The 26,992-nt window shown below is 37.8% G+C and overlaps 1 protein-coding gene across 4 annotated transcripts in view; it reads left to right on the top strand.

Moving 5' to 3' along the window:
• The window catches only part of CACNA2D3 (calcium voltage-gated channel auxiliary subunit alpha2delta 3), a 467,160-nt gene that overhangs the window by 308,439 nt on the left and 131,729 nt on the right, over positions 1-26,992 (top strand). For all 4 annotated transcript variants that reach the window (XR_005626120.1, XM_039695505.1, XM_039695503.1 and 1 more), the window contains exons 12-13: positions 17,488-17,566; positions 22,514-22,647. Coding sequence is in view for 3 of the 4 variants with exons in the window: in XM_039695505.1 (XP_039551439.1) it covers positions 17,488-17,566; positions 22,514-22,647 (213 nt within the window). In the remaining variant the exon portion in view is untranslated. The remainder of the gene's footprint in view (positions 1-17,487; positions 17,567-22,513; positions 22,648-26,992) is intronic.

Below are 26,992 nucleotides of genomic sequence, written 5' to 3' on the forward strand. Positions count from 1 at the left end.
CTTCTTCCTTGAAGTGTACTGGCATCATGTGAGTTTTCTCCTGATTCAACATCAGCCAGCAGACTGTCAGCCTTGTCCTAATCTCGCTCTGACAGTGGCCCAGAAAATCAATAACACTGAGGCTGGCTGAGGAGAGAGTTGAGAGGACTGACTGAGACTAATGGCTCCATAGGCACAATCACAACAAATAAAGAAAAGCACTTCAGTAGTCCATGTGCAGCTCTCCTGCAGTACTAACATTTTTGGGATGTTGAGAGACCTCTTGTACATCTCTTATCAAAGGAATGCATTGAATTTTGTATTACACTTATATACTTAATTTCTAGTGATGCTTTCAGAAAAGTGTAGCTTGAGGAAATTTGCTGTTATGGGAAATTACAGAATTCTAGGAACATACCTCATCTTAGAAAATGTCTGACAGTGAACAACTACACTGAAATATGATGTTAAGAGTTAGGAACAGGAATGCTGTAGGAGAAGGCACTTGGCAGTAAAAATTCTTCAACAGCATTCCAGGAAAAAAAAAGCATTTGGAAATTTTGGAAAAGGCATGCAGATTGGTGTATGGCTTGTATTTGTAGTAAGTATTACCTGAATATGGTGGGTGCTTCATGTCCATTCTAAACTGCATTATTAGGGCCATTGAGTTGATCTAAAAATGAAATCAGGAGTGTCAAAGTTGGCAGCTATAAACTGAGGGATGACAGTGTCTGTGTGCTGTCTCAAATGAATGCACTGTTATTTGAAAGTTGTAATCATTCTTCTGTGAGATTCCTGTACTTGAATGAGCTTTACATATGTACTGGGTCAGTGAAACACTGGACCTCTATCTCATTTATTGGATTTCAGCATGGTGGAGCTTAAGATGTGAAGTTTTATTAAAGTGGATAATCTTCAAGTAAACTTTTCTTTAGTTTGAATAAATAAAAACAAATTAGTTGTCCAGAAAAATCTGAGAAAACAAAATCTGATTTCAGTGACTGTAATGGTAATATAACTGTGTGCTTCACTTCAACAGTATGACTGACATCAGGGTAAATGTTACAAAAACTGAACAATAAAGGTGCTTTTATATCCATGGCCTCATCTTCATTGCTCCTTCTTCCAGGGAGCATAAGGGGGATTTAAAAGCAGATGTTGTATCTCTGTAGCACAGAGAGCACCACAGCCTAAGTGTGGCAATATTGAGAAGTGTCTATTAATAGAATATGGTTGACTTTTTTTTGGAATTTCACATGCAGGTATCCTTATACCTTTCAAGGAGATTAAACTGATAAGATAAGAATTTGTACTCTGAATTAAGTTGCCATGTATGGGTTTATTCAAGAATAGCTGTTGTTTTCAGTTCAGATATCTTTATTTCAGATCAATGTTTAAATATAGCAGTCCTTAAGTGCTGTGTGTGTTGTGACAGGGAGCAGTGCAGACACCAAATGTTTTTCCTGTGGGGGGAAAGGCAGTGGCCAACCCAGAGGGGTTGTGGAGTTGGGCACAAGAGCAGGAAGGGGATGGTGGACAGATTGGCAAGCAATTTTAGTGGAGCTGCATTTGTTTTCTTGCTCTGGCATTAGCCGGGGTTCCTGGAGTTTCATTGCCCCCAGCTGGCCATTCCTCTTCCTCTGGTACCCACCTGCATTTCTTGTCTCTCCGGGCCAGGGTGAGGATCCGTGCTGGGGATTCCATCCTCCCTCTGTGCCAGCTGTCCCTACTGCAGGGCCCCTGGCACTGCTGGGCCCTTAGGTTCAGCTGGGCAGAGATTTAATTCCATGTGTTCAGTGTTGTCTGGCTTAATTAATCTAATTCTCCCTTTGATTGAAATTTTCTCTTTTGACTGTCTCATTAAAAGGTTGAATAAAATCTGTCTTAATTTGTTGCACACTATTTTTCCCTTCCTGAGGCACACTTTTTAGAGAAAGCTTGCATGTCCACATGTTCTGTTCTCTCTTCTGTGGTTTTGTGTTTGCTTGTTGCTCTCATTTTATATGAAGTGATGTGTAGAAATTTATATGATGCTATAGATATTTAATGTAGAGAATAAGATAATTTTAGGCTCCTATCTTGACTTCCTAATCTCTCCTGTTACTGCATTTTGTTTGTGTCTCAGTTGGGCACTGTGTCCCTGTGTTACTTGATATTGCATTAATGATGTTTATTCTTTTCATCACACTAAGAGCTCTGAATGTCTCATTTTCAGTGCAGTTTGCAATTTTTACAACTCTGCCCTTTACAGTTTTCAGAAGTACTGTCTTCCTTCTGCAGTAAGCTATTTTTTGATTTAATCCTATATTTGTCTTGTTTTCCAGCTTTCATTCTTTCTCTTGTGTTCTTGGCACTGAGGGCACTACTCTGTTCTTTTGTCTTTACATCCCTGCTCCAAGAGTCTCTCACTTTTGCTGCAGCATTAAGTGACTGCATTAAAAAAATTACAGAATGATTTGAGGGATTTTAGACATTTAAAATGACTCTATGTGTTACAAATGTAGAGTTTGTACAAATTCTAGAGTTTGGAATTGCTGATTTGATTTTAGAACTTGTAATGGGCATTGTGATGGAGGCAGTGAAATGTCAGAAAAGGGGCTTTTTGAGTGGATTCAGTTTTATTCCCCAGAAAAGATTGCTCAAAGGAAAAATAAATACATGATATACTATGTCAGGAAGACTTTTAAGTAATCAGTTGCTCAGTGTCAAAAATCTTCCTGCAAAATGAATAATTTTTATCCTTTTAATTTGGAGTTCCCTACTTTTCACCACTAACTTCATTTCCCAGTGTTTTCTAATGTCAAATGCAAGTTCAGTGTAAGTGTGCTGGTGCTCCATGTCCTCATGTTGGTTCTCAGTTCTCCTTCCTCCCATGTTTCTCTAAAAGAAGGGAGAGGAAGCCCTTTGTTTAGGCTACATGTTTTAAGAATGAAGAGTGTTTATAGAGTATTCATCTGTTTTTTCTTCTCCATGATACATATGGTGACATCACTGCATACTTTTAGAAGGTTTGGACAATGCAAAACCAGCAGTGAAAATGGAGAGAGCAAACAGAGCATGTTTTTATAATTAACTGCAGGACTTGGAGCATAGCTTGTGAGTCATGTTGGAGAAAAAAGCTTACTTAGTTCTGAACTAGAGAATGGGCTTCTCTAGGCTTTCATATTTGATGTCCACAGTTGTTCAGGTCGTCATTCTTTGTTCTCTCTAGTATCAGATTTTAAAAAGCCAAAGTATTTCTTTACAAACACCTCAGCTGCTGTTGTCGACGTTTAGCAAGCAAATACCAGAACATGGACGAATTTGAATTGACAGGTGAAACCCCTCAGTGTTTTGTTAACATTCTGAAAGGGTTAACCACAGTACCTGGAGTCACCCACAGGTACAGTCCTTAAATGTCTTGTTCAGGATGCAGTCAGAGAAGAATGATGAAGCAAACCTGTTTTTTTTTGTTTTTTTTTTTTTCTTAACTAAGATAACTATTTTGTTACAATGTCTGTAGCCTTATGTAAAATGCATTTTACTATTGGATGACATTCTCAGTTATAGTGCTTCTAAAATTACCTAGGATAGCTAATGGTAAGTAAAAAAAACCCAGTTCTTTTGTATATGGAATTTCCTCCTTATCACAGACCTTTCTAATTGTTCAGGCCCTGCAGTACACACCAAGTCCAGCTAAAGCTTTGTCCATTTCTCCTGTACATAGGTAGGGCTGAATAACCACTTCCTTTACCTTGCATTATATCAAGTATTTATTGCCATTTCTTTTAGCTACATTCAGCAAGTATTTGATATTTGCTTTTATTGCAGTAGTTTACCATTTTTGACCCACAATCAATTTCTTTAAGAAATCTAGATCTATTTCTGGTGCTCCACTAAGTTCTTCCTCATCTTTCATCCATGAAACTTTCCCTCTCAATGATCTACTTTTTGGCACAAATTTAATCCTGTTAATTTCAGACTGTTTCTGTTGCTCCCAAATACTATTTTGAATTCTCACAGAATCACTGGCTTGGAAGAAAACTTCAAGATGATCGAGTCCAACCCAGCCCCAACACCTCAACTAAACCACGGCATCCAGTGCCACATCCAATCTTCTTTTAAACACATCCAGGGATGGGGATTCCACTTGTCCCCAGGCAGACCATTCCAGTACTTTATTGCCCTTTCTGTAAAAATATTTTTCCTATTATGCAACCTATATTTCCTTTGGTGCAGCTTGAGGCTGTGTCCTCTGGTTCTGTCAGTGCTGCCTGGAGAAAGAGACCAATACCACCCGAGTACAGCCACCTTTCAGGAACTTGTAAGACTGATAAGGTCACCCCTGAGTCTCCTTTTCTCCAGGCTGAGCATCCCCAGCTCCCTCAGTGGTTCCTCACAGGGTTTGTGTTCCCAGACCCTCTCCAGCCTTGCTGCCTGCTCTGGATGCACTCAAGTGTCCCAAGGTCCTTCCCAAACTGAGGGGCCAGAGCCGGACACAGCACTCGAGGTGTGACCCCACCAGTGCCAGGTACAGGGGGAGAATGACCTCCCTGCTCCTGCTGCCCACACTGCTCCTGATCCAGGCCAGGAGCCGTTGGCTTTCTAATTCTATGTTCCAAGGGGCATGGAATGACCTCCAGCTTCATGTCATTTCACAAATTTCTAAGGGTTCTCTTTATCTAAATCCTCAATCAAATTATTTAAATTGCACTTGATACTGGCCAGATCTCTCCCTGCTTTTCCAAATTCTCTTCCTAACATGACAATAATAAATCCACTTTGAGAGCACATCTGTCTGAGAAGTGCATTCACCTTAAGTTCATTTCATTAGGCTTGGAGTCCTTAGAGGGAAACAGCATTACTGAGCATCTAATATGCTGTGCCTTATTTTTGTCAGGCCCACTTGGAAGCTCTCATGGATGGTATGCTGCCCATGAGTGCAGTATTGGTGAGGTTGGCCATACTTCTCCTAAAAATATTTAGAGAATTTAAATCAGGATATCTTTCCCCTCCTCTTTTTACCTGTGTAGTACAAAAGACACTTGTTATGAAAGGAAATAAGTTTGATTAAGCACAATCACTCTTAGATTCATGCTGGCTGTTTATTTCCACATCATTGTGTTGTATATGATTGTGAATTAATTGTTTAATCACTTTTGGTACAGTCTTTTCGGATAGTGAAATCTAGGAAGTGATTCTACAAATTTTTTTCCTTGGTTTTGAAAATATTTAAAAATTAGTTTCCCTTTGCTTGTCCTTGGCATGTCCTTTGCTACTCACAGATCTTTAAAAAAATATTCACTAATATTTTAAAGATTATTTGATTATTTTCTCCAACAATACATGGGAATTTTATCAGGCTTCATTAATTGAAACACATATTACTTATCTACCATTTTTTTCCAAATATGACCTCAACTCCTAATCTCATAGTTAAAAATGCTTGTGTCATAATAACTACTCAAATTAAACTGTCTGGTGAAGTTTGAAACATATAAAACTTTGACTAATTGAACTTTCTCTGTAGTTGGGTTCTGTACAGTCCTTGTTAGGATTTGCTTGCACACACATTTTGTTATGACCTGGGCCTCACTTGTACTTGCTGAACAAAGCAAATGTTTTTGACTGTAAAAATTTGAATTTAGATTATGGTCCTAGATCCAAGGTGTCTTCTGGCCAAGTATTCCTGATTAGTAAAGATAAATTTTGCATTGGCCCCTAGTATTCCAAGGTATGTATTTAACTGGCACAGTGCTGTTCAGGTCAGCTGGGCTACAGTCATGGTTTATAACATTTAAAAATGTGGCTTATGAATCACAGCATCCTAGAGTATTTTAGAATACAGTTAACTCTTACAGAACAGAGTTCTCACACTATTTAGTGGTTTAAAGATGACACCTGGTATCCTTAGTTTCATGTGGAAGTGAGTTGGCAGCCTGTGTAGGTTAAGGCAAAAAAAAATGTAGCAGTCTCTTTTTGATTCCACAAGCTTGTGTGAATTCTCTGCAAGAATAATTTTCTTTTCTGCTCCCTCAAAGATCATGCTTGTTGTCACACTGCACGTGTTTGGAGAGCAGGATATGGAGTTAATCTTTCTGTATTTTTCTCAAGTACAGCTGTTTTGAAAAATCAGCTGTCCTTTGTCATGTCAATTCTGCTCTTCAATGTGACTCCACTGAATTTACCTATTTTCCAGAAGAAAATCAGAATTTTTCCAAGATTAGACAAATTGGAAGAAATAAATCATAAGGTCAAAAGACCATGCACTTACCTTTAGCCTGTAAATGATGCTGCAAATTTTGGTGACCTGGTTAAATTCAGGGGTTAAACAAAGTGCTGTACACTGTTTCTGTCTCTAGACATTTGTTCTGTATCCATGGACTTATTTTAATGTAAATAGTCACCTCGACAGCTGTGTCCCCTTAAGCACATTTTATTTAGCAGCTGGATTATACACGTCACTTGGCAGCCATGGATTTTCAATTTTTCCCCGTGCCAAGGGGGCAGCTGGAATAATTTGAGTGCTCATTAATTTGGGAGAAATATGAGCTGCAAGTCAGACAACATGAGTCTTCTGTATGGTGTTGTACAAGGATAAGCGGATCAGGGTAGAAGCAATTTGCCCTGTCCCAAGGGGGTCTTCGTTTTTTAATAAGCTGGTTATGAAAATTCTATTTCTTTGCAGTTTAAAGAGTCTAATTAGAGCCTGTAATTTCTGTCGTATAGCTGGAGTGGATGAAGGTTAACATTAGGCCTCCAGAGTCTTTTCACATTCATTTACAGACTTAAATCAGGTAATAGTTTGTAGCTAATTAGAATGGTGTATTAAATATTTCGTTTGACTTCACTTAACTGTGAGAACACATGGATGCTGTAGGGCTACAAAAGTTATGAAGAAGTACATTTAATTTTTAATCAAATATAAAGGCATAGCAATTTTAATACTGACTGGTATAGTGTGACAGTCTGAGCAGCAATTGCCTTCAGTTGGTTAAAATATCAAGATAAAGGAATTTCATGTCTATTTTATGTTCCTGCTGTAGCACTTTGAAGGTTCAAACAATTCACGGGTGTATATACATAGTGTCTGAGGGATTAAATATTTTTCAGCATGGCAGACAGTTTTTGGTAAAATCTCATTCATTTTTCTATCCACTAACTCAGCGTTTTCAGAGAGATTTTCTTAAAGAGGTTGTAGTGTTTCACAGGAAGTCCAACAATAAGCACACTTTCCTACCAGAGTTTGCCAAACAGTGGGTCTGCTGTTCCACCAGAGCAGCATCTGTGTTTACAGCTTCTTCTGCTTTGGCTGATTTTGTATTTCAGTGGACAAGTAAAGTAATCCTAAAATTCTATGCAGAAGCCTTTTCCTGTTCTTGTAAGTGCTCAGTTTTATTCTCAGGCACATGGTGTGATTCCTGGGGCTGTCCTGTGCAGGCCCAGGACTTGGGCTCTGATAATCCTTGTGGATCCCTTCCAACTCACATTCTATGATTCTGTTATATCCACAATCCAAAATTCTTTGCATTCTCTGAGTAGACCTCATATACATTTCTGTGCTATCTTGTTAAAATCTTCCTGTTGCAAGTTGAATCCTTAGAACCTGAACCTTTTGCTGCTGAAGTCAGTATAAAACCTGTCATCAAATTCAGCTGTACAGAACCAAACACAGGCTACAAAGTGGAGATCAGCACCACATTGACTTCTACCTAAAATGGTTGGTTCAAAGCACAGGCCAGGGGGATTTACATCTCCTTGTAGTGAAGGAAAGCTCAATTCAAGCCTGCATGAAAAAAGACAGATATCCTGAGCCATGAAACACAGACCCTCACTTCAAAACAATTCTGTAAAATTTCTGCAAATGGATCATATTTTATTAAACTGCACATTTTAGTAATGCCTCTTGGTCAGAGCAGGAGTAGCTATGGATTGAATTTCCCTGCCTTAATGATTTTTTGGTGTGAAATTTATTCTACGAAGCAATTTTGTTGATTAATATAGAGCATCAAACTATTTCTGCACACCTGCATGGTACAAAATGACATTGCACAGATGTAGCTGTGATGTACCAGAAGTACCTTACACCTTTTATAATTATCCTTCTACAGTCTGGTGTCTACCAAACAAAAATTACATTCTGTTCACTTTTATCAGGTGATCAGGTGAAAATTTCATGCCATTTTACAACTTTGCAGGACCCATACGTATTTCCAGTGGGAGTTGTGTGTGCTAATTCCCTTGACAGTGAGTACCTTGGTACTATTGCTTGTGTGCTGATATCATCTTAGTTCAGACTTGATCCTCAGCTGCTCATCTTCCCAAGATTTCCCACAGTTTCTGTGGGAAATCAGTGAGCTGATTTCTTTTGCAATAAACTGAGTGCAACTCCCCCTTGTCTCGTGGGTCACTTATATCCTCAATGACTGGTCTGGATAGCAGTGAAATCCCTTGTTCATTTGTGAACAAAGCTGTGGGTCTAAAACTGGAGTACCAAAAGTGATTAAATGCTTCAAACTGAAAAAGGAAAAATCCTGATGAAGTGGTGACCAAATAATTGAGACAAAATAAAGAAGAAATATACTGTATATTTGACAGAGAAAAAAAAAAAGACAAAAGGTGTCTGTAACCTAAAAACAGTCAAACCTTTGACTGTCAGCTTGTTCAGGCCTAAGATTCTTGGCTCATGATCTGTAGCTTTAATCTCAAGTTTCTTCTCCAGCATTTTTTGGATGCTAGAAACTCCATTACAAATTGGTAGAAAATCAGTGATAAAACTTCTAAATATCACCTTATTTTCTTACACTGCTTTCCCAGTTGCCAATTTTTATAAAATGGTTTATGACTGCAATAATCCCCTCAACATCAGCTGTTATGGGAGATAATAGCCGGTTGTCAGAGCATTAACCACCCTTGACTTCACTTTGGGCCATTATGTAACAAAAGAATGAACTGGTGGTAAAGTTGCCAGGTGTATTAAATTATATGATGAATTATAGAGACTCTGTAGTGGGGATTAGTGTCCAAAAGAGACTAGTGGAGATTGCCAAACCCATTATCTGATAGGACTGCTGGCTGGACAGAATCCCAAGGGTGAAAGGCCAGAGCTTTATCCATTATGTCATCCTCTAATCTGTGTCTGCACCATGCACAGTGAAGTACACTGTAAATGAGTTACCATTGTTCTGTATTACATCCTGGAACTGGGTAATAGCAGAAGTGGAGACGTTGGCAGTATTTGGTTACTTAAATTTTGTCCGATTTTCATCTTTTCTCATGGATTCCTGCAAAAAAATTAGTTGATATACGAGGAAATTGGGTAGAGTAGTAGCAGGAATTGTGTGAGCCTGCTTTTTCCACAGGAGCTTCAGTTAGGTCCAAGAAAGTTGGTTATGTCATGGCTTCTGCTCTAATCCCTTCCCCTTCTCTCCATCCAGACAAATTAATTTGTTTAGGCTGCTATTTTGCATTTAAGGAAGAAAATGTATGTTCTACATTTCAGCAAATCCTCCAGGATTTTGAAGAATGTCAGTATTAGGTATAGTTGAATTATGCTTGTGTAGTTCATTTAGGCTTGACTCGTTAATGGTTTGTAATGACTGACCTGGAATCTTGCAAATCAACAATGGAATTGAAAATTTCCTTTGCTTTTCAGATAATAGCATAGAATTTGTTCCTAACTCCAATAAATCTGTTTCATTTTACTTTGAAATAGTAACATTGTTATGATAGAAAACTGATGTCAGGTAACGTTTGAAAGTTTAAAAAAAAGTGAGTTAAAATTTTCCTCCTATACTCCATGTAATCAAAGTCATTGTGCTATGGTTGGATATACCAGTTGAATGATATAAAAAGCAGAACAAATAATTTTTTGAAAACTCAGGAAAATATTTCTAAAATACTTCTTCAGTATTAATTTGTAGTACTTACACAATATCTGAAGGGGCTGTTTAAAGATTTTATTCACACTCTCTATATAGCTGAAATATTTATAACACAAACCCCATGGGGCACAAAGTAATTTGTTACAGTTATAGCTCATGCTGAAAATAGATGTTAGATTAAAGGCAACAAGCTGGTTTGGGGTAATCTCAGGATTTTGGGTTTTTTTGAAGAGTAGTCTTTGGGATGTCATTTCCTAGACATGATCTTAGTCAAAAAGTTTAATATTCTCAAAATCCGTGAGAATTGTGTTAGCTGAATGGATTTGTTAAACTACTAAGAAGCATTTAGTACATTGAAGCTACACATTGTTGTACCATGCTTAGTACATTATTGGCTGCCTGTCTGCCATCATTAACATGGGCTGCACACTAAGCAGGAAAGAGAGCTAGAAAGGATTGCATGCTTGTTAGACCTATTTTGTCAAAGTTTTTTGTTTTGCTTTTAAATACCATCTCTTAAATGGTTATTTAATAGCATTTAACCTTTTTGCTCTGCCACATCTTTGCATATTATTTATTGTTAAGCTCCTGCTGTGCTGTTTGTGCCACCTGTGAGGGAGCTGATATTACTCAGTGCAGTATGACCAATAATCAGGGATGTGTAAAATGGCTAAAACTTGTGTCCCATGTAAAAATCCTGTGTTGTTTTTGATTTTTTTTCCACAGCTATGTTAATCATCAAACTCTTTTAGGGAAACAATGATCCCTGTGCTAATAAGCCTTGAGCTGGTCACTTTCTCATCACCTCCTCTGTCCTTGCACAGTGTAAAACAGAATAATCCCATCTCTCCCTGCTAGCAATATTTCTTACTTATTGGGTGAATTTTCACAGTGGGGAATTATTCTTTGTAAATCCTCAGTTGCATTATAATTTTCTGAAAATCAGCAAAGTATGTTAGCACATTTTCAGGGCTAGAAGAAATATCCTCACTTGATGTCTCATGTAAAACCTGTGGCTTGTTTGAGTTTTCCAAAAGTAGCTCCCAGCAGCCCTAGACCTAGAAAACAGATCCAGAAATGCTCCTCACAGGTGAGTGTGACACAATGCTGCTGTCCCCTGACCCCAAGGGATTAACTGCAGCGCCCTTTTCCTTTTCTCCTACATGAATTTTCTGAGATAGGTCTATGCTAAGAGCTGTTGGGGATGTGGATGCTTGGGGAAGCAGGGCTCAGCTTCTTGATGAGTGTTTTTCTTGCAGTCTTTGCTTACATTATCTTCTTTTCCAGTGACATACATGTTCATTTATTTGGGTTTGTTTTTGCTAACTGTCCCATCAGTTTTTAGGGTACAATATATGGGGTTTCAATATCACTGTAATGCAAAACATTATTATAAAATTGTCTGAGTACAGTGTGCAAGTGTTGGAAGTTAAAAAACATGAGGAAATGTACAAATGTAAACTTTCCCAGAAGAGTATTTTGAATATAGCAGGAGGAAAATTAACAATGAAGAACCTTTTACTGAGTAACTTAACATTTCAGGATTCAATTTCATGAGGTAATGTCTTCAATTTCATGGCTTCCTTGCTTTGAGTGCACTGCAAGTTGAGGCTTTCAGCACCTCACGGGGCAAAGGTCTCCAACAGGACAGAATATATTGAGGTAGTGCTGTCTTAACATTGCATCACAGGGCTTTGCACCCTTCCTCCATAGAATTTTGTGTGCTTATTTAGATCATTGTCTTCATGGAATTTCCTGTTAACTTATCAATGCAAATAATTGTTTGGTTTTGGTTTTTTTACTACTTTATGTTAAAAAGTGAACTGAAGTTTAAAAGAGCTATGAAAATATTTTTAGATAAATTGAAGGTTCAAGAGTGACTTTATATTTCTATTTCTCTTTTCCCATCCCTGTTCACAGCCCTCTGTTATGCCCTTAGCAAAAACTGGATGCACTGAATACACTTGGAATTTGTGTTCATTTTTGGATTGATTTTGTGTGTATCAGTTGAAGTTAGTATCTATAATGCATTGATACATTTTACAAGTTTAACATTTTTCCCTTTTCAGATTTGGAAAGGTTTCTTGGGCAAAGACCTGGGGCCTGTTCAGATTTTTTTTTTTGTTGTACATAATTTATGATGATTGGATCCATATATATATATCATAATCCAGATGATTATGATGAGTGGATCCAGTATAACCCTCAAAATCCTTTATGGCTGCATCCATCCTGTGTTCCTCACAGGAAAATGTGGGGTTGTGCCATCTCCTTAACACAGCGACCGACAGAATTCCCCCTTTTCCCACTGGTGTCTTCTGAGGTGAGGTGTACAAAAGGATTCTGGAGAGAGAGAACTAGGAGCATGAGATTATTTGAAGAAGAGTGGTGTTGAAGACTAATCTGGACGTGGTGGCAAGCCCAGTGCAATGTTGGGTGGGAAGCATGAGGTGCCTGGGAAAAGCTGTCTTGAGAACTCTCACCTTTAGAGCCCTTGTAACTCTTAAATCAATTCTTTTTTGTGAGGCTGCTTAGGAGTTCAGACAATCACTTGGTCTCACATTGATCCATTGTTCCCAGTCAGTCCATTTGCTCCTCTGTGCAGAGAATAGCTGAGGTGTTCCTGGACCACCACAGATTATCACTATGGGAACTTGAATTTTGTCCCTATATCCCACTTAAATTCCATAGCTCTTGCCACAGGATTATTTTTATTTCTTGCTGAGCCAGAAAGGAAAGACTGTTTTGCTGAAGGTGTCCATGAAATAGTTTGCAGCTGCAAACAGGTCTGCACTGTCAGCTTCAAGCAGAAGTCCCATTTCCCCACCCACACAGTATTTTAAGTTTCTGGAAATACTGTTTTAGCAGCTGTTTGGCACACAGATATGAATTCACAGTTTCATTGTGTAGAATCTTGCAGATTGACTTGTCTTGCTTAACAGAGATGGGAGAAGGTCCCTGTTCTCTTTCCTACGCTGCAGTTTAATGAAGTTTCAGAGGTGAGGACACTTCAGGGACTGCAGATTAGCCCACACATAATGGATGGAACTGTTCAGTGAATATTTCAGATGGAGTGCTTAGCACTGAAATAGCTGTCATTTAAGTCATGATTCTTAGCTTTCCTCACTAATGGTTGAGTGTATGCATCTCCGAGATTTTAGATAAACCTTCTGTCCAGAGTTTAAAGGTTCAAACTTCAGAATATTCTCTGGCTGTAAAAGCAAGAAATTTACCAACAATACTCTCTTATTCTTTAAAATTTGAGGGGCTGCAACAAAGAAAAGAGAGCAACCCCTAATGTAGTCCAAACCATGATCTGTGCCTAGATAAGGCAACAAGAATGAAAAACCAGAGACTGGAAAACCAGAGAGAAAGCCAGATAAAAATACCAATAAATGTATGAAGTTATATATCTGCTTTTGACTCAGGTGTTTTACTCAGTGAAAGATTTATGTTCAGTTTTGTCTGAACTACTGAGCTTGGAGGTTTGATGCTTTAATATTGGTTAATTCTGCAGTGTAGATGGAAGTAGTTGCCAACTCAGCTTGTGACAGCTGCTGGCATGTTGTGCTTCTCACTAGTTTACTGTGGGCTGCTGCTTTGGACCAGAGTGCACAGAAGTGACCATCATAAAATGCACTGCGGAATTCAGTTGGTTGCATAATATGAATTTGATTCCACAGTTTGAAACCTTTTGAGCTTTTGCAGCAATCTTTTAATGAGAAGAGGAACTGAATGGAGTCTCTTTCCAGGGAATGACCCTTCCAGGTCAGGAATGAGACATAATAAGAAGGTATCATGTGGGAGGTTTCCACAGCTGCTGTTCTAAATATAATTAAAATACATCAATCTCAAGTGGTATTCTTTGCCATTCAACACCTGCTTCAGAAAAATATGAAGTGAGAAAGTCACAAGCTCTAATAAAGTTTCTAGTTCCATTGTCCTTTCAGTTTCTTTCAGCTCTCACTCCATATTCTGTGCACCTTGGCTTAAAAATAGCAGCCTACAGCACCTACTGTGCAGAAACAGCAAGGGTAATTGAAAAGGTTAAAGGTTCAAGTTTTTGCTCTTGGAGTAAGCTTAGGTTTGTGTTCAGAGAATCTGACATCTACAATTTTCAGTTCTGTAGATAGGATATAGAAATTCAAGACTAGCCCATCTGCCTGAGAACATTTTCTTTCTCCAAACCTAATAATTCATGATAAGCCTTAATATAGTTGATATAATACTTTGCAGGTCAGACAGAGAAAATATTTTGATTCAGGTGTCTCTTTCAAGTATCTTGTAAAGCTTTCAAAATTATCCAGAACTGAGAGGCTCTCTTTCTATGATGTTTTTTTTGCCACAGAGGTACTTAAACCCTCTGAGGCAGATTCCTTCTCTGATGGAAGTGGTCTCTTGATTCAGTCACAGCACTTGGATATTCAAAGGTGTTTTTCTCATTTGTCTTATTCTCAGCCAGAGCATATGTAGACTATGTAAATGTTACTGGGTCTTCTGGGATGTGCCCATAACAACTTTGAATTTACTCAGACTCCCTTGACTGAACATGCTCTCCATATGGATTCAAAGGAAGTTTTAGTGTCCCAACATTCTGCTGTGCCATAAGATACCAACATAGGTTCATCAGTGTGTGTCTGCATAGTGCACATATCTGTCAAAGCTAATTTCTATTTTGTTATTTTTTCCAAGGTCCAGTAAAAACAACAGAATGAGACAGACGTACCTTATACTTCCTTATCTATTATTAATTACAGAGTTTTTAATCACATGCCTCAGCATACATATTTTTATTTACTATACTATCCATATTTATCAGCAGACTCTACAACATGAGTGCTATATGTGGGTTATTTGGGTAAAATAAGCATTTCCTGCAATCATTTTGCAAAGCAGGACTGGTTTGGCACACTTTCCATTCAGTTACCTCACAAGTACAAGAAAAAAATTCAGTGATCACTATTAACCTACCAACATATATCTTACCTGGGATCTAAGAATATGGATGGATATTAAGTCTGGTCCTTAATGTCTAATCAATGTACAGTGACAATTTCAGTGGTTATTACAATGCTGTGTGTCCTGTTTTGCACCATAAATAGCCCATCACTGCACAGGTCTCATCCATGGACAGCAGTTGAAGTAGTTTGAGCTTACCTTCCCAAATTAATGTAGTATTTCTGTAATATTCTGTAGTTATATTTTTATGTATCTGCAGTAAAAAAAACCTGTTGCCACAGTAACTTTTTTCCTGTTTATTTGTGTTATACATCCAGAATTGTCACTTAGGGTACCTATCCAAAAGACTAAAACTAGTTTAAAACGTGTGTAGAACTAAGCTTGTTTCAAAAAATGTGATTTAGAATGTAGAATTATTCATGGAAGTTACCAGTTTTAATATTTTATTACCTAAGCCACTGCGGTGGTCTCTGAAAGCAGAAAATAATATGCCAAATCTTTGTTTTATAAGAATGGGCTGCCCAGGCAGGTGGTGCAGTCTCCATCCCTGGAAGTGTTTAAGCAAAGCCTGGCCATGGTCTGATTCACAAGGTGGTATTGGCTCATAGGTTGGACTCAATGATCTCAAGGGTCTTTTCCAACTTAGTTAATTCTGTGATTCTGGGATTCTTCTGCAGTGCATGGTTAATGCTTTTCACTGTAAGCTCACAGTGAGTTAAGTTTATGAAGGTGGGTGCAATGACCTGATCAAATAAAACTTTTAGAAGTAGAGGAATAATCAGAATTGTTTTCCATCAGAACTGATCTTGAGGATTTTTCTCACTATGCTGAATGAAGAATTAAACAATATTTGCAATACCTATTTGTGTGTCTTTAAGGTCAATGTAGAAGGAAAACTTTAAAGTATCAGTGGCTTTAATTTTAACTAAAATACCTTCCTGTGATGCTGTCATGGCTATTTTCTTACAATACTACCATGAATAATAGTCATTCTATTAATTCATGAACAATATAGAAAAGGTATTTTAAAATTATAGTGTGACTTGTATTTCACTGTATATTTCACTTTTTACTTCATGCTGTCCATGGCAAACATCACTTGTATAACATGTACCATGGAAAGTGTGTGGAGGAAAGCACACAATACCTTGGGATAGGGAAGGAAACAGCACTTCATAAATTTGGATCACTCACCGTCTAGCTCTCCGTTTTATAGATTCCTTTATTTTTTTCAAGTAATTGCAATTAGCAGATTTTTATCATGTTTAAAATATTTTCTAGCAGAACTAAGTAAACTAGATATAGAAAATATACTCAGTAAAAAATCATTAAAATCCTTGCAACAGTATCCCAGAGACAGCACATTCCTCATGATAATCCATGTCACCAGTTTGTTGAAATTTTATTTTTTGTAGGTTATTTTGCTGCCTCTGCCTGTTATCATGCTTACTGCTCATCTGTTTAGATAAGGCTGGTCTCCTTTTATTAGGAACACGGTCTAGTTTGATTCTCTTTAGATTAAAGCAGATCATTAAGTATAAATTTCTCTGAGTATTCAGTCTCATCATAGGCTATTTTCAAGCATCATTTGCAGGAAGATAAAACATGACAGTGATTTATGCTGTATTTTGAGACTATAAATCTCACTGTGCACTTTCATGTGTCTTTGCAGAACAAAGAATTTCTTTATTAATGCTTTCATAGTAATCAGCAAAGTATAAAAGCACCATTCTTTTGTTTAATGTTGTGTTCTTTAGAGTCTTAGAGTTGGATTATGCAGACTGTTGGACTCAAACTTGCAACACTACACCATCAGTGTGTGGAGTTTTTAAACCACATAAATCACAATTCAGTTCTGTGCATATTTTATGTTTGAGAGACTGGGGAAAGTTTTGTGATTGGAATCTGGTCTCTAGGCATGATGATAACACAAAGCACTGGGTATGCCTAGAAACAGGATGTGGCCATTAAGAAAATGGATAAAAGGGCAGTGAGAAAATAGGGTGTCACAACTGATAGTAAAGAGAGAGACTTTCAGAGTATTTTATTACTAGTTCTGTGGGGGAATAAAAACCTATGGGAACTTAGTATAAAGTTGGTTTATTCTACAAATGTTATCATTTGTGAATGAGAAAAAATGCTAATGGGAAAAATTAGAAGTTTTTTTAAGTTTCCAAATGAATCAAATTATATTAAAGTGCAACCTCTGACTACCTGTCTCTGTGGTGACAATGATATTGTGTCATATGAACCTTGAAAACAGGGGAATTATCTTGCCTGGTGTTGCAGATTATTTATCCACAGAAGTATTTGCTAGTTAAATGCCTCTTCTACATAATAAAAATTTTCTGACTTCATAAGTGCAGATCAGATTTGTCTGAAACATACCATTTTGTACTCCAATGGTTTTAGTTTATTCTTAATTACATGTTAAGCATAACTGTAGTTAAAGGTCAGATATTAAACACATTCAAAAAGATCAACCATTGTATTACACACAACAAAAACCAATTTTGTCAGGAAGACATTAATGGCAGAAATATATTTTTAAGCGACTGTACTGCTTAACCATTAATACTTTCTTAGAAAGGGTTTTTCCTGTGAATTACACACCTGTATATGAAGTTCCACTAGATATGTTTTAAATGCAGTATTAACTGATATATCTTTTGCATTTTACTTTCAGGTCCGTATTTTTACCTATCTGATTGGAAGAGAAGCTGCATTTGCTGATAACCTGAAGTGGATGGCCTGTGCTAACAAAGGTTGGTTAACCTTCTTCTGTGAAATCCTTGTTTTCAAAACCCCTGAGCTGAGCCCTCCTGCACATCTGACCCTTCTACAGACATGGCACTAATCGCAGAGGATGGGTTGTTTTCTTTTTCCTGGAAAATGAAAATACTTAATTATCTTCTGACACACAATTTAAAGAGCAAAAACCCCCAATTCAAAATTTTTTCCTTAAAATAGGTATGAAGCTTTTAAATTATGTGGTCTTAAATTTTTGTTCAGAGAACAAACTAATTTCAAAGCATTTGTTCTCTTCTATCTGTTGTTACTCAGAGTGAGTTTGGTTTCTGAGAACATTGGGTACAATCCTGCTGAGTTAGGCAGGATTGTAAAACACCAGACATCCTTTCCCTTGAGGAACTGACAGTGTAATTGAAAAAACTGGTTTATATCCTTTAAGGAAAAGAGCTTTAAACATTCAAAATGCTGAGATGCTGCAGTAAAAGGATTGACTAGTATAAGTAGGAATGACTCAGGCAAAAAACAGCCCCAAACCCCAATTAATCTTCACGTTTTCCTTTTTCTTTCCCCTTGGAAAAAAAAAAAAAAAGTTCTTTTTTCCATTGTGCCACATTACATTATGATGAATTACATCAGGTGCTATCCATTTAGTCATTATTTCTCTAACTACTGTTATGTCCAGCTGATGGAAATTACTCAGTTTGAAGTCTTGTCTTAATCAGCTAATATTACACCATAATTTAGTTTAAATAATAGTATAAGAATCCTTTGAAGCATCTTTTTTGAAGACAATTTAATCAACAAAATCTTTTAACTTTTTAGCCCAGCTCTGCAAATTCATAAAGATCTAAGTACAGCAACTCAGAAATTAGGACCAGGCAATGGAGGCAGCCTTAGCAGATCATCTGGTCCACGTCTTCCTTATTCCCACAGGGGAAAAGTGGTCACCTTTGTCATTCTTCAGGACTACTTTGTTCTTTTCAGAGCCATGTTGCTTTGAGTCAGAGTCTTACTCATATGAATCAACTAAACAGCTTAATGACTGTTACGCCTATAAATTTATTTCCCTCTCAGTTTAATAGTTACAATACCTGCTCTCTGATAGCTTAATAATGTAAAAAATCTTCTACCTCTAATCATTAATTAAATATTTTTTTGGCTTTGAAAATCACAATTGGAAACAGCACGTCATGGTCAGACAGTTCAGGCTTAGATTTTTCCTTGCAGTTTTCACTTACAGCTTGTCCACTTTATTTCAGTGAAATGAGGGATTACAGCACAACAGATGAGGAGTGTAGTAAAGCTGGTCTAAAGACTGGCTGAATAGCAGGAGTGCAGTTTACTCCTTGTGTGGGTGGGCCAAAATTTGTTGTTGTCACTGAGGGTGAATGACCCTAAAATCAATTTTCCTTGCAGTGATTTTCCCCTTGGAAGCACAGCATAGATGAAGGCTGTTTGCAGGGTTTCCAGCTGACTGGACTGTGCTCAGCAGCCCTTTCCCTCAAAATGGGTCACAGGGGAAATTCACACCACCTTGCAAAACTTCTCTAGCTTCTAAATTCTGATTGTGAAACCTTGAAAAACCCCAAGCATGCTTTTCTGTTACATTTTTCTGTTTAAGTAGGGCGTATCTAGAGGGAGCTTGCTTAATGAAGCAAAACACCAAACCATTTTAAATACATTAAAACATTCAAGATCCCCAAAATCCCTCTAGAGCCGTTTGTGGAATTTGCAGTGATTTACTCTTCTGTATCATAAGCAAGTGCATATTAAGGAAAACAGGATTTACTAAGACTCTGAAGTGAACAAAGGTGGAAATTTCCTAGTGCTGAGTGTGCATGTGGCAGATATTAGCAGTAACATCTAGAACTCAGAAATGATAGGCACTGCCTTTCCCTCAGCATCACTTCCAGCAGAAAGCTGTAGAAATAAAGCTTGAGATTTAATGCATTATTTTTTAACCAAACAGCTTGGATTATTTTATATTTTTTCAGTAAAATTCACTATTGCAGTAGCAATTTGACAGCCTCTGTTTTACTTATTTGGTTTTTTTAACATTTTGTCCTGGGTCATCACTGTGCTTGGCATATTATAAAATAGACAAAGGATTGGATTCAGCAGTGCAAAGGAGCAGAGGAGAGCAATATGGAGAAAAATGCTTCACATCTCAGGGAGCTGAGGGTGGCTCCAGCTCAGGCAGAGGACAGATGAGCCCCGAGGCAGGTTGTGCCCCAGCTGGAGCAGTTTATAGACCATTGCATCAGCAGAGGAGAGCTCTGTGCAGGAAGCCCCTGTGACATCCCATTATGAGCATGACCCCAGCCCCTCCTGCATGGCTCTGGGGTGGCAGGCAGCCACTCACCGAGCCTGTTCACCTGCTCCAGGGCCTCCTGGGGGGGAAAGGGGGAACCTCCATGGGGCTTTTACAGCTGCATGAAACAATGACTTCTCTCCTTAGTCCTCACCCAGAGGATTTTTTAAGTCTGCTGTTGTATTAGTTGCAAGATTATTGCATCTCTTTTGCACAGTGCCCAGGAAACGAACTGCATTCCATGTAAAAATCAGCTGGAGGCATTTTGAAAAGTTATCAGTCTAATGGTGGACATTTTAGAGAAAAACAAGCCAAACATGCCGGGACTGTGTAATGGGGAAAAGCAGCCCACATGCAGAGCCTAAGTGTCTGTCTTTTACCACATTATTATACATCTCTCATGCTTGTCATTACCAAATCTTACCCATTTCCTTCACGAGTTTTTTCCTGCTGGGGAGGAAAAAAAAAAAAAAAGGTAGTGCTGACGGTGAGGGGGCTCTGAGTTGGCATAATTCACACACCAGGGAACTGAGGAGCAGGTGTTGGAATGCAAAAACTGGAGCAGGGGTTTGCTGCTCTTGCTGCCATGGCCTCAGCAGCTGTGCACAAGGAGTTCAGACCAAGTCTTGATCTGCTGGTTAAACCTGGCTGTAGGAACAGTAAGAGTTTTAATTCCATGGGGTATCTCTGATCTGTAGATAAGAGATGTAAACTTAGCAGTGTAGGAAGGTAATTCTTGTGTGTTACGTATAGCTAGAAACCAATAAATTGTCAAAAAACCTAAATGTTAATTAAAAAATAATGAAAAGCATGTTATCTAATGCTGTCCTAGTTGTAATATAATAACTTTTGGTAGGGGTTTCCCATTAGGAGAAAATCGACAAATATTTTCACTTGTCTTTGAAATGTTTATTTCTTTACTAAGTTTATACAGAATTATTCCCAACTTACTGTCTCTTCTAGTCTTAGGAAATTGGGCTAAAACCTGTTTTCTCTATTGTGCAGTTTGGACATATGATTTGCAATGCTGCAACAAGGAATGAAGCCTTTGTCTGTACCATGCTGCCTGGAGATTTCTTTTTAACATTCTCAGGAATACTGCAAAGAGAAATACCAAAAGATTTTTTGGGGATTTTTTTAAACCATAAACATAGGATTCTGCTTTCTCAAGTACAGGTTTCCTAATTAAATTTATGTCAGTTGTTTTACTCTGTGGCTGATAAAGCTCTTAGAACCTTAAGACAAAAAAATAGCCCTGTTCAGAAGCAAGAAATAAACCTCAATATTATGCGTAGTGGTCATTTAACACCCTCACACAATACTGGACTTAATGAAAAAAAATTCCTTAGAAAGAATATTGAATATTTTAGCAGTATTAATACTATACTATGGGTATAATGACATAAGGGTAAGAATGAGATACTACAACTATTTGAGATCATACAATAATCAAATTAGCTTAAAAACCCACAAACAATGCCTTTATTATCAAGTTGAAGATATCCATTAGGATACTGCTACAACTTGTTTCATTTTATAGATCTCTACTAAAAAGTCTATTCTTTCACTGTGCCTTAATTCACACACAGATAAAATTAATGCAGAAACATCCATTTTGTAGCATTTGAATTATGGGCTGGAGTATTGATTCAGAAACTTCTAGATTCAGACAGACCATCTTTACTGTCTTGCCAAAACTGCCCCCATCTACAAAAACACAGCTCAGAAGTTCTTTGCAGCTGCCATGCTCTCTGCTGAGCTTAATAAAGCTTAATATTGCAGCTCCACAGAAGCTGTGATCTTGTCAAATGATTAAAATTGTAGGGAGGCCTCTTTCATGTTAGTCTTTTCTCATTAACAGCAAGTAAATGAAGGCAAGTGATGCATTTAAATAAGGCCTGATGAAATTTTAGCCTTGAAATTTGTCAGTCCTTCATCACTATTGCATGATGTGAGCTCCAGATGCCAAGGCTGTGATGTGTAAAGATACTTGACATCTAAGTACTGAAAAGGGAGTGGTGACAGCTCAAATAGCTGAGGCTCTGCTGTTTCTCAATGCTGTCAGGTTGGAAGGGATGCTTTAAAGCATTAACAAGGCTGTGATCACCTAACCACACTATCCTAGTTGTAGCCTGCATTTTTTGTGACCTGCCATACCTGTAAATCACATGTTACTTTTTGAATTTCAGTCACAGAGTAGGGATGAATGTTTCAGAGCACATGCAATGACCATTCTGCTACTGTAGTTCTGCTCCATCGTGGTTCTTGAAACAGGAAAAAGTAGGTGAGATATAATTGGGCAAAGTTGATGCCAGTTCTAAATTGTAAAGCAGAGAGCATTAAAAGAAAAAAAGCCCAAACCATTAAACAAAAAAGTATGGTCTTGAAATTAAAGTTTAGTACATACAGTGTAGTGGTTCATGGCAGTGTAGGAAACCCTGGCCTTGAGGGCTGGCCAAAGGTTTCACAGGCATCTGTTTTCACCAGTTATTACTTTTTGAGGCTGGGCTGATGAAATATTCCTCTTTTGTATCTTCTCTTTGGAAATAAGCAAAAAACATGACAGACATAAATCACATCATACTTCTTCTTGAACACTTCTTTTATTTCTTCTCTCTGGTTTCTCACTTGGAATTGTGCATTTTCACAGGGTTTTTTACTCAGATCTCTACCCTGGCTGACGTGCAGGAGAACGTTATGGAATATCTGCATGTTCTCAGCCGACCAAAGGTCATTGACCAGGAGCACGATGTCGTGTGGACTGAGGCATACATTGACAGCACTGTAAGTCTGCTTGATAAATCAAAAATATTGTGGTAGAAACACTCATTATGAATCTGCTTTCTGTTGCTGGATTGTGCAGTGTAAGAATTGGGACCTGATATCTTCATGCTAAAAGAAAATAATTTTATATTACTGAGCTTTAGCAGATATTTATCCATTGTAATTACATAAAAAATACTGAAACAAACATAACTTGCAGTATGATTTTGATGTTTATGATTTCCAAACCTACATTTCTTGTATTAATCAAAAATGGCCATTGAACAGATATTGATTATATTGAGTAAACATTTTTTTTACATGTTTTAGAACATGTCAATGAATATGTGGGTATAAAGATACACACTGAAAAGAATCAATAGTTTTAGTGCCGAAAGGTGACTCAGTATCCAACTGTGGTATCTTGGGGAAGAACATTGAGAAGATTCTGCCTTTTGAAGTGCATTGAATGGGTGATATGTTAAAATAATTGTCATAATTTTCTAATTTTAACTTGACATCCCTGTGAAATATTAGAATTAAAGCACAACTTCCTATTATGCAGTGACTGAGCTCTTGTGGTACTTCTGTAGCATGTGTGGTAAATCATCAGATTTTCAGGTAAAAGTTGTTCATTTTGATGGATTGGTCTGAAATTAAGTTTCATCTATTTTCTATTGCTTATGATATTTCCTTTGTTCCAATTAAAATATTTTGGTTAGTGTATTATACATAGAACAAGAGTCTGTACAAATGTCTCCCATTTAGTTCAGGAGATGCCAAATATCCAATATAATGGATAGAAGATCACAAGTTACTCATGACACAGATGTTTCTTTCTTCCTGTTTTAAATTTTCACTTGATGGGTAAGGTGGGAGAATCTCACCAGCTTCACTCTGATATTTGGTGGTTTTTGTTTGTTTTGAGTCTGTGATGCTTCTAGATGGCTCAGTCTTAAATCTATATAAAATCACCCTGGGAATAGAGCTTTCATTTCATTTTTACTTTCATTTTTTAATTGTTTAGGCCTTTTCTAGTCTTCATTTGTGACCATGGGTAATGAAAAATAAGTGCTTTAACTGAAGTTATAAAGGAGAAACAAAAAGTTAATTGCTTTAGAAGGAATTAGCTTATCTCTGCTGCCTTTTTAAAAATAATGTATTAATCCAGTCTCCCCTTTGCTCTCTTTCTTTTATTGAACCACAAGATGAGATGAACAGAAAATATGTTTTATTACTGTGCCTTCAGGGCATCCCATGAAATGGGGAGATGACCAGGAGAATCTTGTTCTCATTCACTTATATTTTTTTTAATGCTTGAAGTAATCAGTGTGTGAATGTTGAAGGGAGTTTGTGTGTTTGCTAGCGAGAGTAGCAGGAAGACACTCAGGTAAGTGGTGTCCTGGTGCAACTCTTTTTCTTTGCCCATGAATCATTCATTAAAAGTATTGTAAACAAAATCTTCCTTCTTTCTCAGTACTAAGTCTCTACCCACCAACAAAGCACAAATTGCTGTCTCAGAATTAATTAGACACTTTTGCTTTTGCCTGTTAATCTGTATTTGCAGGGAGAAAAATACTCAAAAATTAGTCTAACTTTCAGGGATTCTCTTGTAGGTTATGGAAAAGCTAAGGGAAATTAACAACTTAATGTTGTGTGAAATGCTAATTGAGTACAGCAGAGGTGAGTAAAAGCAAGTGAATTTAAGAACACTAGAGGGAGTGTAGAGAGGGAATCTTGAGAAAAGCAGAAAATCAAAGACAATGGAGCTGTTACAATCTTGACGAATAGAACTGCATAAATCCAAACAAAATCTCTTTTGATGCAGTCAAAACATTTCCAGGTTCTTCTCTTTATCTCCTCTTGTTTTCCTGCCCTCTTGACTAAACTGATCAATGTCTCTGTGAACACAGTCACACACTCACATATATAAATATACATGCCTGCACTCGTGCATACATGCACACATATATTTTAAGTGCATGAAAGCTCCATTCAGGACCTTAATGTGTTGGATTCTATAAGAAAAGATTGAAAAATAAAATGACATTATCTGCTTACTTGCAAACTACCTTTTTCATCCCATTCTTCCCACAAAAAAATACAAAAAAACCAACCAAAACCCCAAACCAAACAGACAAAGTAACAGGATAAATTAGGGTATATAATACAAAATATACAATATGAAACTTGAAAATAGGAATGAAGAGAACCTTTTACCAAACCAGGTTTGCTTCTGCCTCAGCTAAAGCTACCTGAGTGCTGTTTTCAGAGACAAATTCCCTGACCATCTCTATGGCTTTGACATTGGAAGTGCTGTTAAAATAATCCTCTCCATCTCATAACTTGTTGATTTTCACAGAGAGTTTGTGCGGCTGCTGCTTGGACCTTTCCCAGTTAAAAATATTAGTGTGTTTCCAGACAGCTTAAACGTTCTTATCACCCAGCAGTGCGTGAACAGCCAGGGTTAGATTCCCCGGGCTACATTTGCATGGTTGCACTCAGTGTCACTGTGCCCTAACAGCATGGAACACACTTCCCCCAAACAGCAGAGCTGACTGGCCAGCTGTGCTGTTTCTGAGCAAGCAACATTAGGCTGTAACATTCAAGAATCCTGACAGAAATAAGCTGGATGGTAATCATCTTGGTGTAGAAAATACTTCCCCTGTCACCCCAGACTGTTCTCATCCAGTATTTGTGCAGGACAAAGGCATCTGTGAAAGCCTGAAGTTAGTTAATTTAAGTGTTTGATACCATTTAGGAATATTCTCAGAAGAGTTTTGCTACTGAAACAAAGCATCTAATTCCTGTGTCTGTTCACCTTTCCTGTAAGAGGATGTCTGCAAAATGTTCATACAGCTGCCTCTTCAACATGGCTTTGGCATTCCTGAGGAGCTTCACATACTATTGGAAAAAATATGACCTTTATAGAAGTGGAAATCTCTGGCAAGGTGTCATATGCAGAAAGCATGACATGGAACAACCTTTGTGTGTCAGGGCTGTGTCCTTTGGCACTGTCAGGATTGCTGGTTGATGTAAAGCGACTGAGACAAGGCCTCTCTGGTGACTCCATGCTTCCCTTTTTCCTGTCCCTGGACTTTTTTCTCTCCCCAGTGTTTCCTGTCTTTCTGAAGAGTTAACCAGAGACCTTCTCCAGTCATTTTTAGTTACCCTTCATCAGAAAATTAGTTGTGTTTGTTTCCTTTAAACCCAGGATTTCATGTTGGAAATATGATTATCACTGTGTAAATCCTCATTTCTTTGAAAACCAGGACTTTTGACATAGGAGTGGTACAATTTTAACAAGTGTTACTGGCTCTTGGAGAAACAATAGGTTTCTGAAAAAAATTGAATTTAGGTTTGTGGGGAGCTGAACTGGCTGTATTGGTGTTGGTAGTCACCTGGGAAACAGTCTTTAGAGGATTATCTTGGGCTAATTCCAAAGTCATCTTCAGAATAGTTGGGAATGCTAGTCTTGTAATAGCCTGGCAGCTGAAGTACTGCCAATACCTTTGGGCTAAAATGTTGGAATTGAATTCTGTGATATGTACCAGCCAGCTTCCTGTCTTCTGATTGAGTCCTCTGATTCCTAATTCCACACCTTTCCTTGGTCTTATTCTCTTTTTGTACTTCTCTGCTCAGCGAGTTTGACACACCGCACAAGTGGATGAGCTCTGTTGGATCTATGGAATTCTGTAAGGGTCTTTGGGCTGTGCCAAAGACAGAGTGAGGGGTCAGGTGGAAGATTATTAATTGTGGAGTTAATAGGAGAAGAAATTGTCTTGCTGCCTGTTGCTGTTCAGCTGTACAGCCCAGAGATGCTGTAGGAAATAGCTCCAAAGGTTGCAGATGGGATATGTGCGCTCCAGACAGTGAGGTCTGGGCATCAATCCTACAGAAAAGTCTCAACACAATTTTTCTCTCAAAAACAGGTCACAGTTGGATCTGATATCTGTCCTTCAGCATTGCTAAGGCCCATAAGTATGAAATGGTTCTGAAAATAAAATAACTTAATGCTTAAAAAAGAGGAGATTTCTGAATGATAGCTTTCAAATGTAAGCAGAAAGGAATTCTAAAACTATCATAGTATTTCAGTGAGGAAACAGTTTTAAAGTAGTCAATGACTTTTAAGAATGCACCAGTCAATGAAAGTGAATATTTTGAAAGGAAAAGGAATATGGGCTGGGCATCAAAATATTCAAGTGCAGCAATACATAGAGGTCATCAACAAAGGACCTATTTGGACCTTTGTTACTCTTCCTGGTGGAATTTGTTCCTCATAAGTGTACCTGAATATATCCTCTGGAACTAATGTACCACTGAGCTCATCTTCAGGCTGTTGGTCTCCAGCTGGGAGCAGATTCAG

Source organism: Passer montanus, unplaced genomic scaffold, assembly GCF_014805655.1.
Source record: "Passer montanus isolate IOZ18808 unplaced genomic scaffold, ASM1480565v1 scaffold9, whole genome shotgun sequence".
Lineage (NCBI taxonomy): Eukaryota > Metazoa > Chordata > Aves > Passeriformes > Passeridae > Passer > Passer montanus.